Source organism: Dama dama, chromosome 1 (genome assembly GCF_033118175.1).
Source record: "Dama dama isolate Ldn47 chromosome 1, ASM3311817v1, whole genome shotgun sequence".
NCBI classification, from domain to species: Eukaryota; Metazoa; Chordata; class Mammalia; order Artiodactyla; family Cervidae; genus Dama; species Dama dama.
Genome location: NC_083681.1, coordinates 62,618,691 through 62,632,370, shown reverse-complemented (window position 1 = coordinate 62,632,370; position 13,680 = coordinate 62,618,691). Strand labels below are relative to the sequence as shown.

At 37.0% G+C, this 13,680-nt stretch overlaps 1 protein-coding gene and 2 non-coding genes across 7 annotated transcripts in view; 2 read left to right on the top strand and 1 right to left on the bottom strand.

The window, feature by feature from the left end:
- The window catches only part of HIPK3 (homeodomain interacting protein kinase 3), an 84,134-nt gene that overhangs the window by 52,210 nt on the left and 18,244 nt on the right, over positions 1–13,680 (bottom strand). For all 5 annotated transcript variants that reach the window (XM_061151590.1, XM_061151608.1, XM_061151616.1 and 2 more), the window contains exon 2: positions 5,005–6,103. In XM_061151590.1, coding sequence (XP_061007573.1) covers positions 5,005–6,101 — 1,097 coding nt within the window. In that variant the 5' untranslated portion in view covers positions 6,102–6,103. The remainder of the gene's footprint in view (positions 1–5,004; positions 6,104–13,680) is intronic.
- Positions 2,872–2,951, top strand: LOC133064928 (small nucleolar RNA U2-19). The gene has a single exon (XR_009694773.1). It is a non-coding gene; the product is annotated as a small nucleolar RNA U2-19 (small nucleolar RNA).
- On the top strand, positions 3,099–3,170 carry LOC133064923 (small nucleolar RNA U2-30). Its single transcript, XR_009694772.1, has one exon. It is a non-coding gene; the product is annotated as a small nucleolar RNA U2-30 (small nucleolar RNA).

Below are 13,680 nucleotides of genomic sequence, written 5' to 3'. Positions count from 1 at the left end.
GTTGCCTAGGGCTAAAGGGGTGGGAAGATCGGGGAAAGATGCCTAAAGCGTGCTAGGGAGCAGGAATGGGGATTCTTAGGGGATAAAGAAAATGTTCTAAAACTGTGGTGATGATGCACAACTGTGAATATACTAAAGGACGACGAATGTACACTTTAAATGGATAAAATTCAGAATATGTAAATTATACCTCAATAAAGCTGTTTTTTAAAAAAAAAAAAAACCTTTTAAGAGCTCTGTCAAAATTTTTATTTGAAGGCCTGATATATGGAGGAATTTATGTCTGTGACCACAATCTATGGCATTGAAAATCACATTATAGACTTAGGAAATCGTCTATTAAAACGTCTGTTAAAACTAAACCCAACTGACAACTTTATGTTTGTCTAATAAAGATTCCCAAACAAAAGCAAGTTCTCTGATACAGACAAAAAGCTACCAGCAATTTCAGCCAATATTGAGCTTTTAGGTAAGGGTGGCTGTGGGACAGAGAACACTCCTTAAGACGAGTCCATCCTTGGCATTCCCCAAGACTCGGCGCTTTCACGGCTCCGGCCCAGGTTCAGTCCCTGGTCAGGGAAGTAAAATCCCACAAGCCAGAAAGAAAAAAAGACTAAATGACTAACCCCTTCTCTCCTTTCCAGGCTCATTCATGTCGAGTCATCTCTCCCCAGACCCCTCTCTAAACCCTCAGATTAGGCTCAGTGCCCTCCTCTGGGTTCCCAAAGCACCCTACACAGGGTTCTACCCTAGAACTTCTCGAGACAAACTATTTTTCTCCTCCATTAAATGAGGAAACTGTTTTTATCACCTCTGTATCCCTAGCACCTAACACAGCATACAGAAAGGGCTCAACAAAAATTGTGATAAACCTGCACTGTAAACTTGGACCTGTCTGACTTGTATAAGCCTGTTTTCTAGTTTTTAAACAGGAATTCCACCAAGTGTTTTATCTAAGAACACAGAAATTGAGATAGGAAAAACAAACTAGGAATTTTATGTAGAAGCACTTGAAAAAAGTACCCTATATAAAATACTGGTTATTTTATTAATAGGTCATCCTGTATGTCTTAATTTTGTTACAGAAACTGTCTTTGATACTTAGGGTTTAAAAAAGGCATGAGGGGTTGGGAATGAGCTAAAGAAAAGCTGGTAAGCCCGAATTGTTTTTTTACTTTACATGTCTCTTTATCAACTATTATATGCAAAAAAAAGCAGCATTTACTTCAACAACCACTAATGCTAAAAATTAATGCTAAATTATTCAGTCAAGTAGCAAAGAATACAACCGCTATACAGGTTACTTTCCAGCCCACTTTCCTGTCTCTATGTTCTGAAATGACTCAGAACCACAGGCTAAAATTCTATATTTAAAAAAAGAAGAAAAAGATATTTATGACCTGAATGTTGCCACCACACCTCATAAATACAGCCCCTTCTGCTGCTAAAACCTTTTATGCATTGAGGAGCCCTACGTGCTCTTGACAGAAACCATACTCAAGCAGCTGAATTTAGAACATGCTGACCTTGAGCAAATCAATGCCCTTAGCATGTACTTCTGGCTTATATCACTACAAGAGCTAGACAGCCTCACCATCTATAGCAGTCAACAATTTCTGGCCACCACCCTCTGTCTATTTTAAGATATCCCCACTATGTTTCTGTGCTGCACGGGTCAGAGAAACAGTAACACATGAACCTGTGTTTAAACACAAATCGTTTACTTTAGAACTTGGGCTACGTGTTTCCACTGTGATTAGTTCAAAAATATTTAATTTGGTAAGCTTCCACTTCCTGCTTTCGTTTTTTTTTTTTTTTTTTTTCATTATTTTATTTATTTTTTTTTTTTATTATTATTTTTTTTTTTTCCCAGTGGGTTTTGTCATACATTGATATGAATCAGCCATGGATTTACATGTATTCCCAATCCCGATCCCCCCTCCCACCTCCCTCTCCACCCGATTCCTCTGGGTCTTCCCAGTGCACCAGGCCGGAGCACTTGTCTCGTGCATCCCACCTGGGCTGGTGATCTGTTTCACCATAGATAGTATACATGCTGTTCTTTTGAAATATCCCACCCTCACATTCTCCCACAGAGTTCAAAAGTCTGTTCTGTATTTCTGTGTCTCTTTTTCTGTTCTGCATATAGGGTTATCGTTATCACCTTTCTAAATTCCATATACATGTGTCAGTATGCTGTAATGTTCTTTATCTTTCTGGCTTACTTCACTCTGTATAATGGGCTCCAACTTCATCCATCTCATTAGGACTGGTTCAAATGAATTCTTTTTAATGGCTGAGTAATATTCCATGGTGTATATGTACCACAGCTTCCTTATCCATTCATCTGCTGATGGGCATCTAGGTTGCTTCTGCTTTCGTTTTTTAAGTACAATATATTTTAAACAAAGAGTAAAAAAATCAAGTATGAGACACTTTTCCTTATTGCCTCATCAGGTTTATAAGTAAACTCAGTCAAACCAAGGTAGAATTGATAAAGTACACACAAATGCTGAAAAATAATGGTTACCTGCTATTTTTATGCTAAATTATACAAAACATTAAAACAGTACCTGATTAAGGACTACATGACATTTTCACCAATTTACCATATTTCCTAACTCTTTTGACCTGTGAACCCAATTGACAGAAACTCCATTTTTAAATTTTTGTTATCCACGCAACAGCAACCAAAATGCTAAATAACACTAGACTTTTTACAATTAAAAACTTTTTTTTTTTTTTTTAATTCTAAACATAGAACTTTTAAGTCCAGCACCTATATAGCTTCTGAAATTCAGGTAAATTATTTACTAGAAATTTATGTATAAAAACAAATTAGATTCTCTGAGATCTGCTCTTACTAAAGTGGATCAGTGATGAAAGTAGCCAAATCTGAGCATCAGACGACCACCCAGTGTACCTGATGCATGATCTCTGTAGTTCTGAGAAGCAGAATAATTTAAAATAAGGGGTGTGTGTGTGTGTGTGTGTGTTTGGGGGTGTGTGTGTAAAGGTGACTGGATAATTAAGGGGCTTATTGGTGGGTAAGTGAGAGTTGGTTGTGGGTGTACATGTATGAAAGGCTGATCAGTTCTGAGCAATGATGAAAAGCTTTTACTGCAGAACTTTATATAACTATGAAGGTTTCTACACTTGATCTGAGCTCAAGAAAAAAGAAAAAAAAAAAAAAAAAATTAGAAACTACTAGTTGTACTCAGAAATTATTCACACCTTATTTTTCCATTTCCAAAAGAGGCTATTTGTGCAAAAGCCTAATGCTAAAAACCAATATCATAAAATATTTAGTATTTTAGACTGCGTTTTCAAGGATTTCTTTTACTCTCTTGAAACATTTAATAAACAGATCATCTCAAGTATAAAAATAAAGCTCTTTTTTTACTCTCATCCAAAAGAAAATATTTCAAATAAAGAAAAGGAGTCAAGGTATTACACATAACTAAATCTGATAGGCCGAATAATGCAGGACCCAAATATAATGAAGTCATTTACTAACAAGTGAACTAAATATAGAGCCCAAGCAGCTGGAGCCTGGGGGTTTATATAATATGCGAGCTGACTGCTCAAAACTCATAAAAAGACAGAATCCACAGAACACAAGGAAAAGGGGAAACACTATTTCTCTCATGCTGTTAAATCAGATATTAAAGTAATTTTTCCAGAGAAAAAGTAACTAAAAGTTAATTCTGTGTTACATTAAACTGGGGAAAAAAAATTTGTTTTTGGTCAGGAGCACAGAGGGTCAAATAAATCCAATTATAGGAGATATCAATTAAGACTCATGACACTGCTACAATACCTTTTAAATCATCTAAAAGGTTTTAAGAACAGCACCTAGTACTCTCAGACTAAAAATTATAACATTAGGAATATAAAGGGTAATTTAGGCTATACTTCTAATTTCTAATATATATTTTAGTAAACTTAATTATCAACCAAGTGACATAACGTGGGTTTCTTTCCTCCTGTTCTAACAATTTCCAACAATAAACTTCATGTTTTTGTCTATTTACGAACTTATTAATAATGGCCAATATTGTCAGATCTTTTATTTGCCCACTGTGTTGGGGTTTGTGGGGCTCCAGAATACACCAAGACCATAAAACTCATTTAAGCTGAAATGAAAAGAATTTCTCAGTTAAGACTATGAATTTTAAAACATTTACAAACTTAAGATATTCTGAATCTTGGTCATGATTAGCTACCCTCAAGACCATTTATTGTACTCCAGGCTAGCATTATATTAATCATGCCATTGCAGTACACGGAAATTATTTTCTTCTTTAAATTCCACCCATAGTACGAACATCAAAATAGCATTACCTAAAACATGTATGTAAAGAACATAACCAAACTTGTTACGAAAAAGCAGCTTGAACATTTGTGGTAGCCATGGAAGTGAGTTTAAATCTTAAAATTACTAATCAAAGTGACTTTCTATATTCTTAAAACTTTTCTAAATGTTCAGTTATATCAGATGTGTCTTTAAAAAGCTAGTTTTCTTAAGCACTGAAAAATGCCCAAGTAAGTGACTACTGCTCAGTCATGCCTGACTCTTTGCAACCCCATGGACTGTAGCCTACCAGGCTCCTCTGTCCATGGAATTCTCCAGGCAAGATTACTGGAGTGGGTTGCCATTTCCTTCTCCAAAAAAATGCCCAAAGAAATGTACAAAATTTACTATAAACCCTTTCTCAATATTTAGACTTCCATTTAATCATCATTAACCACCTATCAATCCTTCAGGTCTTCCATTAACAATAAAAATAACCAGATGTCTTAAGCACAGAAATTTGCAGTAGAAATTTCTATTCTGCTTGAGCAGATTTTATGCCTAAATTTTTAAAGCCTCAAACCTAAATTGAACTTATCTTGATCTCTATGTATCCAAAGCAGTCTTTTTTACCACATACACACACAAAATTATTTTGTTCAGCAAAAATTCAACACTTATCAAATAACCAAAAAATAATTATCACCTACCTGTAGTACCGAGATTGCAGATATGTTGAACAAACAGTCTTTGACACGTGACTGGCTGACCCAAAGTCTATTACTTTAACCCTGTATGGCTGTCGAACAGGATCCACCAACATAATATTCTCTGGTTTGAGGTCTGCGTGAATTAATCCAAGACTTTTCAGTTTTTTCAGTGCAGTAGCCACTTGCTGAAGAATGGGTCGAATGACTTTTAGTGGCAGGGGACTGAACTTATTCTGTTTCAGAAAGTCATATAAGTTTTGTTCCAGCATCTCAAAGACTAAACAAGTATGGTTACGGTGCTGAAAGCATTCGTAAGCGCGTACAAAGTTATATTCATCAGCATTTTCAGTACTGAGCCTTGCTAATATGCTCACTTCTATCTGACCTTGACGTGCATACGAAGGGTGGTTCTTCAAAATTTTGATTGCTACAATTTCATTTGTCCCTCTTTTCCAGCATTTGACTACCTGGCCAAAAGTGCCTCGACCAAGGAAATCAAGGACTTCGTAAGTATTTTTCATGGAGCACAAGACTTCATGTTGTACTAACTGATAGTCACCTTCCCCAGTGGTACAGTTCTGCTTGGTTCCTGTGGTGGCTGTCACAACTGTCACTGGGTTCCCCATGTTGGTTTGCAACATTGCAGGAAGTATGGACACCTCATCGACAATCTGCATTGCGCTGCTATGATTATCCAGCTCCTCACTCTTGCGCTTCAATCCACATCGCTGGGGGCCTTCGAGGAAACTGAACCTGTGCCGCCACGCCCCAATCTGAGGTGCCTCCACTTGAGTTTGCGGCGCCTGAGCTGCTATAACCTTTGTAGCACCCGCAGTGTTTTTTATAACAACAGCACTTGTCTGCAATGAAAGGTTGTGTCCCCGAGGTCTGTTAAATGGTATCTTTGTCTGAAAAGCACTACCCTTCGTGGGAGGATGAGAATTTCCAACGTTTCTACCATTCACATAGGTCCGTGGATAGTTTCTTTCCTGGAATACACAACTGCTTGGCTCTACTTTGAGTTTCTTCACACTACAAAAGGCACTTGACTGGGTTTGATAAATATACGGTGGGTAGACCAAGACTTGTGAGGCCATACCTACAAAAACAAACCAACAAACAAAAAAGGATCACATTAGCTACAAAAGTTCAATTTTTTAACTCTTGCCAAGAAAACTTTTAACGAATCAAGTCCATAATTTATAAAAACAGTTAAGTTCCACGAAGATTTTCTTCACCTTGGAGAAGATAAACATTTTCATGGTCTCCATTTTAGTTAATTAGTGTTTCAGATACTTTGTGCACTGCATGAAAGGTTGGGACTAAATAGTTGAGAACCTTCAATCAATCAATATTTATTAACAAGCCACAATGGCTAAGATATGCCCAAGGAACTGTACCAACTATTTTCCCTCCAAAGAAAATGTACAGATCCTTAAGCTGTATACATCTGGCAAAAGTAAGCATTCTATTACCAATATATCATTTATGAACCAATGATCAAACCAGAAAATATATATTACACAAATGTTGTCATATTCCTTAAACTTAAAGCTCAAGAACTACCTTGGGGGAAAAAATCAATTGTAAAAATAAGTATGTGAGTCATTTTCATGATGTCCTCTTTGAAGTCCTTTTCACATCATCCCTGAACACGTATTAACAGTAAATTCCTTTACATTCAAAGTGATACAGTGGTTGTCCTTCTTTTTCTTCTTTTGGTCCAGTCCTCAGCAGTGAAACAGTGAAACCAGTGAGCCCTAACCACTGGACCACCAGGGAATTCCTAATACAATACCTTCCTGATGAAGCCTGTCCTAGAACACATACACTCACTGCTCATGCTCCAGGCATGATATGACATGACTGACATTAGGTTATAATAGTCACTGTATAAAACAGTCTTTTTCTCACTAGATCTAAAACAAAGTACTCAGAATATAAAGTTGGTTTTTAATAAATGTTGTTTGGGGTTTGATTTCAAAATATTTCCATTCTTCTAAAAAATGGGACTTTCCTGGTGGTCCAGTGGTTAGGACTCCTTGCTCCCAATGCAGGGGATGTGGGGTTGGCTCCTGGTTGGAGAACTAGATCCTGTATGCGGCAACTAAGACCCAGCACAGTCAAATAAATAAATAAAATAACCAACAGATTGCCATTACAATATGTAATATATGCAATACTTAAAATAATAAGAGCTACCACCTACTATGCAACAGTTTGACAAATGCTTTATTTGCAGTATTTTATGTACTCCAAGTTTGCTGTTAAGAAAATTAAAGCTCAATGCATGCATGCTAAGTTGCTTCAGTCATGTCCAACTCTCTGCGACCCTACAGACTGTAGCCCACCAAGCTCCTCTATCCATGGGATTCTCCAGGCAAAAATACTGGAGTGGGCTGCCATGCCCTCCTCCAGGGAATCCTCCCAACACAGGGATCGAACCTACATCTCTTATGTCTCCCGCATCGGCAGGCGGGTTCTTTACCACTATTGCCACCTGGGAAGACCAAAGGGACGAGTTAGTTGATTCAAGGTCATGTACCTAAGGTGAAGTAAAATGAATAGGAAGATACACTGTCCCTTCAGGTAAAAGGCATAAATTTATGCCTCTTTCAACTTCCTAAACAATTCTTGTTTGTTACTAACTACCACTTTCCTAAGTTGACCTGGCTTTGGTAAGAAATCAGCTACAAAAACTTATTACCTAAGTTATGATTATTATCTAAACCTTTTTATCCATTTTCTTAAAATCTTGTTGGCATCTATTCTATGCTGTTACTCAGGGGAGTTTTTCAAACTCCACCAATTTATCATCTTTTTAATGATGCAAAGCCACATCAATAACTCCTTTTAAACATATCCAGCTTGCTTAACACTGTGAAGCTCCCCAACCTCATCTTCAATAACTTAACATGACCATTCTTATTTCAAATCCCTTCTGTAACCCACAATCCCAGATATACACAGAACGGCAGTCAATAAACAAAATTCCTAAAATAGCAATTGTAAATATACTAATAGATCTAAAGAACAGCATGAACAAACAGGAGAGACATGAAAATAATTCTTAAAATGGAACTAGTGAGCCTGGTTAATCCCATGGACCAGAGGAGCCTGGTGGGCTACAGTCCATTGGGTCACAAAGACTCTGACATGACTGAAGTGATTTAGCACACATACATGCATGTTCTCTGATCAAGACTCAGACAATTCAGATATGGTACACGGTACTCATGGAGCACTGTGTGCAAAGAGATACAGCACTGGAAACAACCAAAACATCCACGCAAAAGGCACGAGTTAGATACGCTCTGATACACAGACCAACTAGAATCTTTTTGAAAAAGAATGAAAACCACCTATTTAACCTGCTACAACCTGATTCCCAATATTGTAATATGAAAAAGGCAAAATTTAGGAAAACGTGTACTTTACAATAGATATTACCATATATGTTTAATTAAAGGGGGAATTATATATCTATATTTTTGCACATATATTAGTATCTGTACATACATAAATAAGCTGTAGGCTGCTTTGCCTTAGAGAATAGTAAGACTACTGGGGGCAATGAGAAAGATTTACTTTATATGCTCTTTTAACCACCTTATTTTTTACTTTGTACATGTATCAACTGTTCAAAAAAGTTTTTTAATCATCTGGAAACCTAATAAAACATATACATAAAAAATTTCAACATGAAATAATATACTTGGGATATGCTTCAATAAAGAGAAAGTGGATGGGGATATAGATTAAATGAGATTAGCCATAAATTATCATAGGAGTTTGATTGTAAGTAAAAAGGGGTTCATCATACTATCCTGTCTCCTTTTGAATGCTTACATTTTTCCTTAATACCAACTTCAATAAAAATATTTTTAAAATTCCAGAAAGATTCTTGTTCAGTAAGTCTGCAATGAGGTTCAAATATCTATATGTGTACAAGTTCCCAAGGCCATTTAGATTCACACTAACATCTGAGACTCAATGATCTAGTCTGTACAAAACCCTAGGCAAATTCAAGTCTGACCAATTCAGGGCCCTCAAGTCTGAAACATCAGGTTGAAGTTCTAGATAATAAAAGGTATACCCTCCTAGGCCAATCCATGCCATGTTAAACCAAGGTGTTACATGGACAACTTTATGCCGTAAGAGTGGTGTCATCTGCATATCTGAGGTTATTGATAGTTCTCCCAGAAATCTTGATTCCAGCTTGTGCTTCATCCAGCCTAGCGTTTCTCATGATGTACTCTGCATGTAAGTTAAATAAGCAGGGTGACAATATACAGCCTTGACATACTCCTTTTCCTATTTGGAACCAGTCTGTTGTTCCATGTCCGGTTCTAACTGTTGCTTCTTGACCTGCACACAGATTTCTCAGGATGCAGGTCAAGTGGTCTGGTATTCCCATCTCTTTAAGAATTTTCCACAGTTTGTTGTGATCCACACAGTCAAAGGCTTTGGCATAGTCAATAAAGAAGAACTTTGGAACTCTGGAACTCTCTTGCTTTTTCTATGATCCAACCGGATGTTGGCAATTTGATCTATGGTTTCTCTGGCTTTTCTAAATCCAGCTTGAACATCTGGAAGTTCACGGTTCACGTACTGTTGAAGTCTGGCTTGGAGAATTTTGAGCATTACTTTGCTAACATGTGAGATGAGCAAAGCCAAGAAGAACCAAAGAGCCTCTTTGAAGAAAGTGAAAGAGGAGAGTGAAAAAGTTGGCTTAACGCTCAACATTCAGAAAACTAAGCTCATGGCATCCAGTCCCATCACTTCATGGCAAACAGATGGGGAAACAATGGAAACAGTGACAGACTTTATTTTTGGGGGCTCCAAAATCACTGCAGATGGTTACTGCAGCCATGAAATTAAAAGACGCTTGCTCCTTGGAAGAAAAGTTATGACCAACCAAGACAGCATATTAAAAAGCAGAGATATTACTTTGCCAACAAAGGTCTGTCTAGTCAAAGTTGTCATTTTTCCAGTAGTCATCTATGGATGTGAGAGGTGGACTATAAAAAAGCTGAGCGCCAAAGAATTGATGCTTTTGAACTGTGGTGTTGGAGAAGACTCTTGAGAATCCCTTGGACTGCAAGGAGATCAAACTAGTCAATCCTAAAAGAAATCAGTCCTGAATACTCATTGGAAGGACTGATGATGAAGCTGAAACTCCAATACTTTGGCCACCTGATGTGAAGAACTGACTCATTGGAAAAGACCCTGATGCTGGGAAAGATTGAAGGCAGGAGGAGAAGGGGACGACAGAGGATGAGATGGTTGGATGGCATCACCGACTCGGTGGACTCGATGGAGTTTGAGCAAACTCCGGGAGCTGGTGATGGACAGGGAAGCAGGGAAGCCTGGCGTGTTGCAGTCCATGGGGTCGCAAATAGTTGGACACGACTGAGCGACTGAACTGAACTGAACACAGACAAAAGCTGAAAGCCAGATAAATCACCTGGAGATATTAAAGAAGCTAATGCAATTTCTGAATCCAGCTGTCACTACTTTACCTTTTCCAACATGCCAAGCCAGAAGGCAAACAATCAGCTTAATCCAAGGGCCAACTAAAGAAAGTTTAGAAAAAGTAATTACCTCTCACCAACCACTGTGCTCTGGGGTACCAATCTCAAAAAGAATTTTAGAGAATTCTTTCTAAAACACAAGGTAGAAATGTCACATAATTTACACAGCACATAAGAAAAAGGGGGGAGGGGGTAACGCTGGAGATAGTTGTTATAACAGACCACAAGAAAGGAACTCTAAATTACTAATCAAACTGGCTACTGTAACTATCTGCCACAGGTATTAAGTCTTTCCCTTCTCCCATCCACCATCACATTAACTCATAACCTGAGAGGAGTCTCTTATCCTTGGTGTTCATGAATTTTACTGAGTATAGTCGTTACTCCCAGAAGCTGCTTAAGTTCCAAACACTGATTTAGTTCACTACTATATATTTCCTATTATTTTTCATTGCAATACATACTGTTACACCTCTGCAGCTGTATTTCATAACTCTGTCATCTGTTCTCACCATCTAACTAAGAAATGAAGTTTTGAAATACTACCCATTTGAAAGCTAAAGCTACCTGTACCGTCACTCCGAGGACAGTCAAGCCCCCTGGTAGAGCAACCATTAAGCTTCCATTCCTCAGGTTTAACAATCTCAGGTACTTTAACAGGCCTTATTTTCCCACTCCTCTAAAAAAAATTTTAAGACTCATCTGATTTCTATCTAAATTCTTCACATCCTTTTACAATTACTGAAACAGCAATGTAACCAATGTTGATAACCAAACCACCACTAACCATAAAGAGATGGTTTCTTTTTTCTTATAATAATACATTATGATATAATAATAAGATTCTTATATAATATCGGACCTTCTGAAAAGGGAGGGAGGGAGCAGAGATAGAAATACTTTGACTATTTTGCATGCTCATGCCACTTCAGTCATGTCTGACTCTTCACAGCTCAATGGACTGTACCCGTTAGGCTCCTCTGTCCATGGGATTCTCCAGGTAAGAATACTGGAGTGGGTTGCCATGTCCTCCTCCAGGGGATCTTCCCGACCCAGGAATCAAATGCACGTCTCCTGAGCCTCCTGCATTGCAGGTGGATTTTTACCCACTGAGCCAATGTGAAAATTCTGGATCATTTTCTGCCAAACTTAAACATGGTACTATGTAATCAGGTTCTTATTTAAAATATTCTGTGATACCAAAAATATATTTAATAAAGATAATAATGACTTGCATTCTCCTTACTCAACTTTCTTCTACTTGTTCAAACTTCATTTTAATTTTTATTTCCTTAAACTGTGGTAAAACATACATACATAACATAAATTTTACCATTTTTAAGTGTACAGCCCAGTGGCATTAAAGTTATTCCTACTATTGTGCAACCATCACCATTGTCCATATCCAGAACTTTTTTCCCTCTTCTGAACTAAAATTCTACCCATTAAACAACTGTCTATTGTCCCCTCTCACTAGCCCCTGGCAACCAGCATTCTATACTCTGCATCTACAATTCTGACTACCCCAAGTACCTCATATAAGTTTAGTTATACATTTATCCTTTTATGACTGGCTTATTCTACTTAGCATAATGTCCTCGAGGTTAATCCACGTTGCAGCATGTGTCAGAATTTTCTTTTTAAAGCTAAGTAAGATCCCACTGAATGTTTATGCCATATTTTTATCCATTCAGTCATCTAAAGATACATGGGTTGCTTCTACCTTTCAACTACTGTGAATAATGCTGCTGTGAACACAGATGTACAAACATCTCTGCAAGACTTTGTTATCAAAGTCTCAAACTACTTCTGCATTCTTCACAAAGTCCAGCACAGAGTTAAACAAATAAAGACTCAAGCTGTTCTACAGTGTCAAATATTTTCACTTATTTTTTTATATGATATTGCAAACAATAGTTTTATCACAACTCTAATTTTTGTATAAATGACTGATTCATAAGGTCTGACAGATCAAAGGAGACAGAAGTCTTCAATCTACCATCTCTAATCTAGTTTCATGTAAATAATAAATTGTTCCAGTTTGGTTTATCCACAGACTTAAAGATTTTGTTTTCATAAATATACTTAAAAAGGGTTTCCATTTTTTTTCCATTTTTAAAATATTTTTCAGGTACATGAATATTTTGGGGCATAAAGAATATTAAGACATCAATAAAGTTTCATTCAGAATCATTTTTATGATATTTGTAACTGGACACCATGCAATCAATATCAGAACTTCATTTCCATTTCGACTGAGAATTTGCCATCATTTTATTGAGGGATAAAAGGACATTCTTAAGAGCTTTAAAGCTGAAGGACAAGAAGAATGCTAAAAACAAGTACCACACTACTTGACTTAGAGTGATTGAAAAAAGTTATTAACTGCACAACTATTTATTATTGTAATGCCACTTTAACCATTGTATCTTGGATTAGCTCATAAACATAACTTTAAAATTAATATTAGTTTATTGTATAGATTTTCTAAAACATCACCCCTTGAAATAATTATGATGATACCACAAATGAAAACCTTTTCCAAACACTGTATTATGTGGGTGGAAGTTTGAATTCCTGTTAACTGACCTAATTGTCAACATATATTTCAAATGACAAATGAGTTAATAATCTATGAGAGTTTTTTAATGTCTAAAAAACTCACATAGATTCATTAATTCACATATATCCAGAGAAAAATATGGCCCAAAAAGACACACGCACCCCAGTGTTCATTGCAGCACTGTTTACAATGGCCAAGACACGGAAACAAGCTAAATATCCATTTACAGGAATGGATAGAGAAGACGTGGTGTACATATATGCACACACATACGTACACACACAATGGAATACTACTCAGTCATTAAAAAGAATGAAATAAGGCCATTTGCAGCAACACAGATGGATCCAGAGAGTGTCATACTGAGTGAATAAGTCATACAGAGAAGGAAAAACATCACATCTCATCCCTTGTATGTGGAATCTAAGAAGAAATGATACAAATGAACTTACTTACAAGACAGAAAGAGACTCACAGGAAAGTAACTCATGGGTGCCAGTGGGAAGGGGTAGTTAAGGACTCTGGGAAGGTCCTGTACACACTGCTACATTTAAAGTGGATAACCAACAAAAACCTATT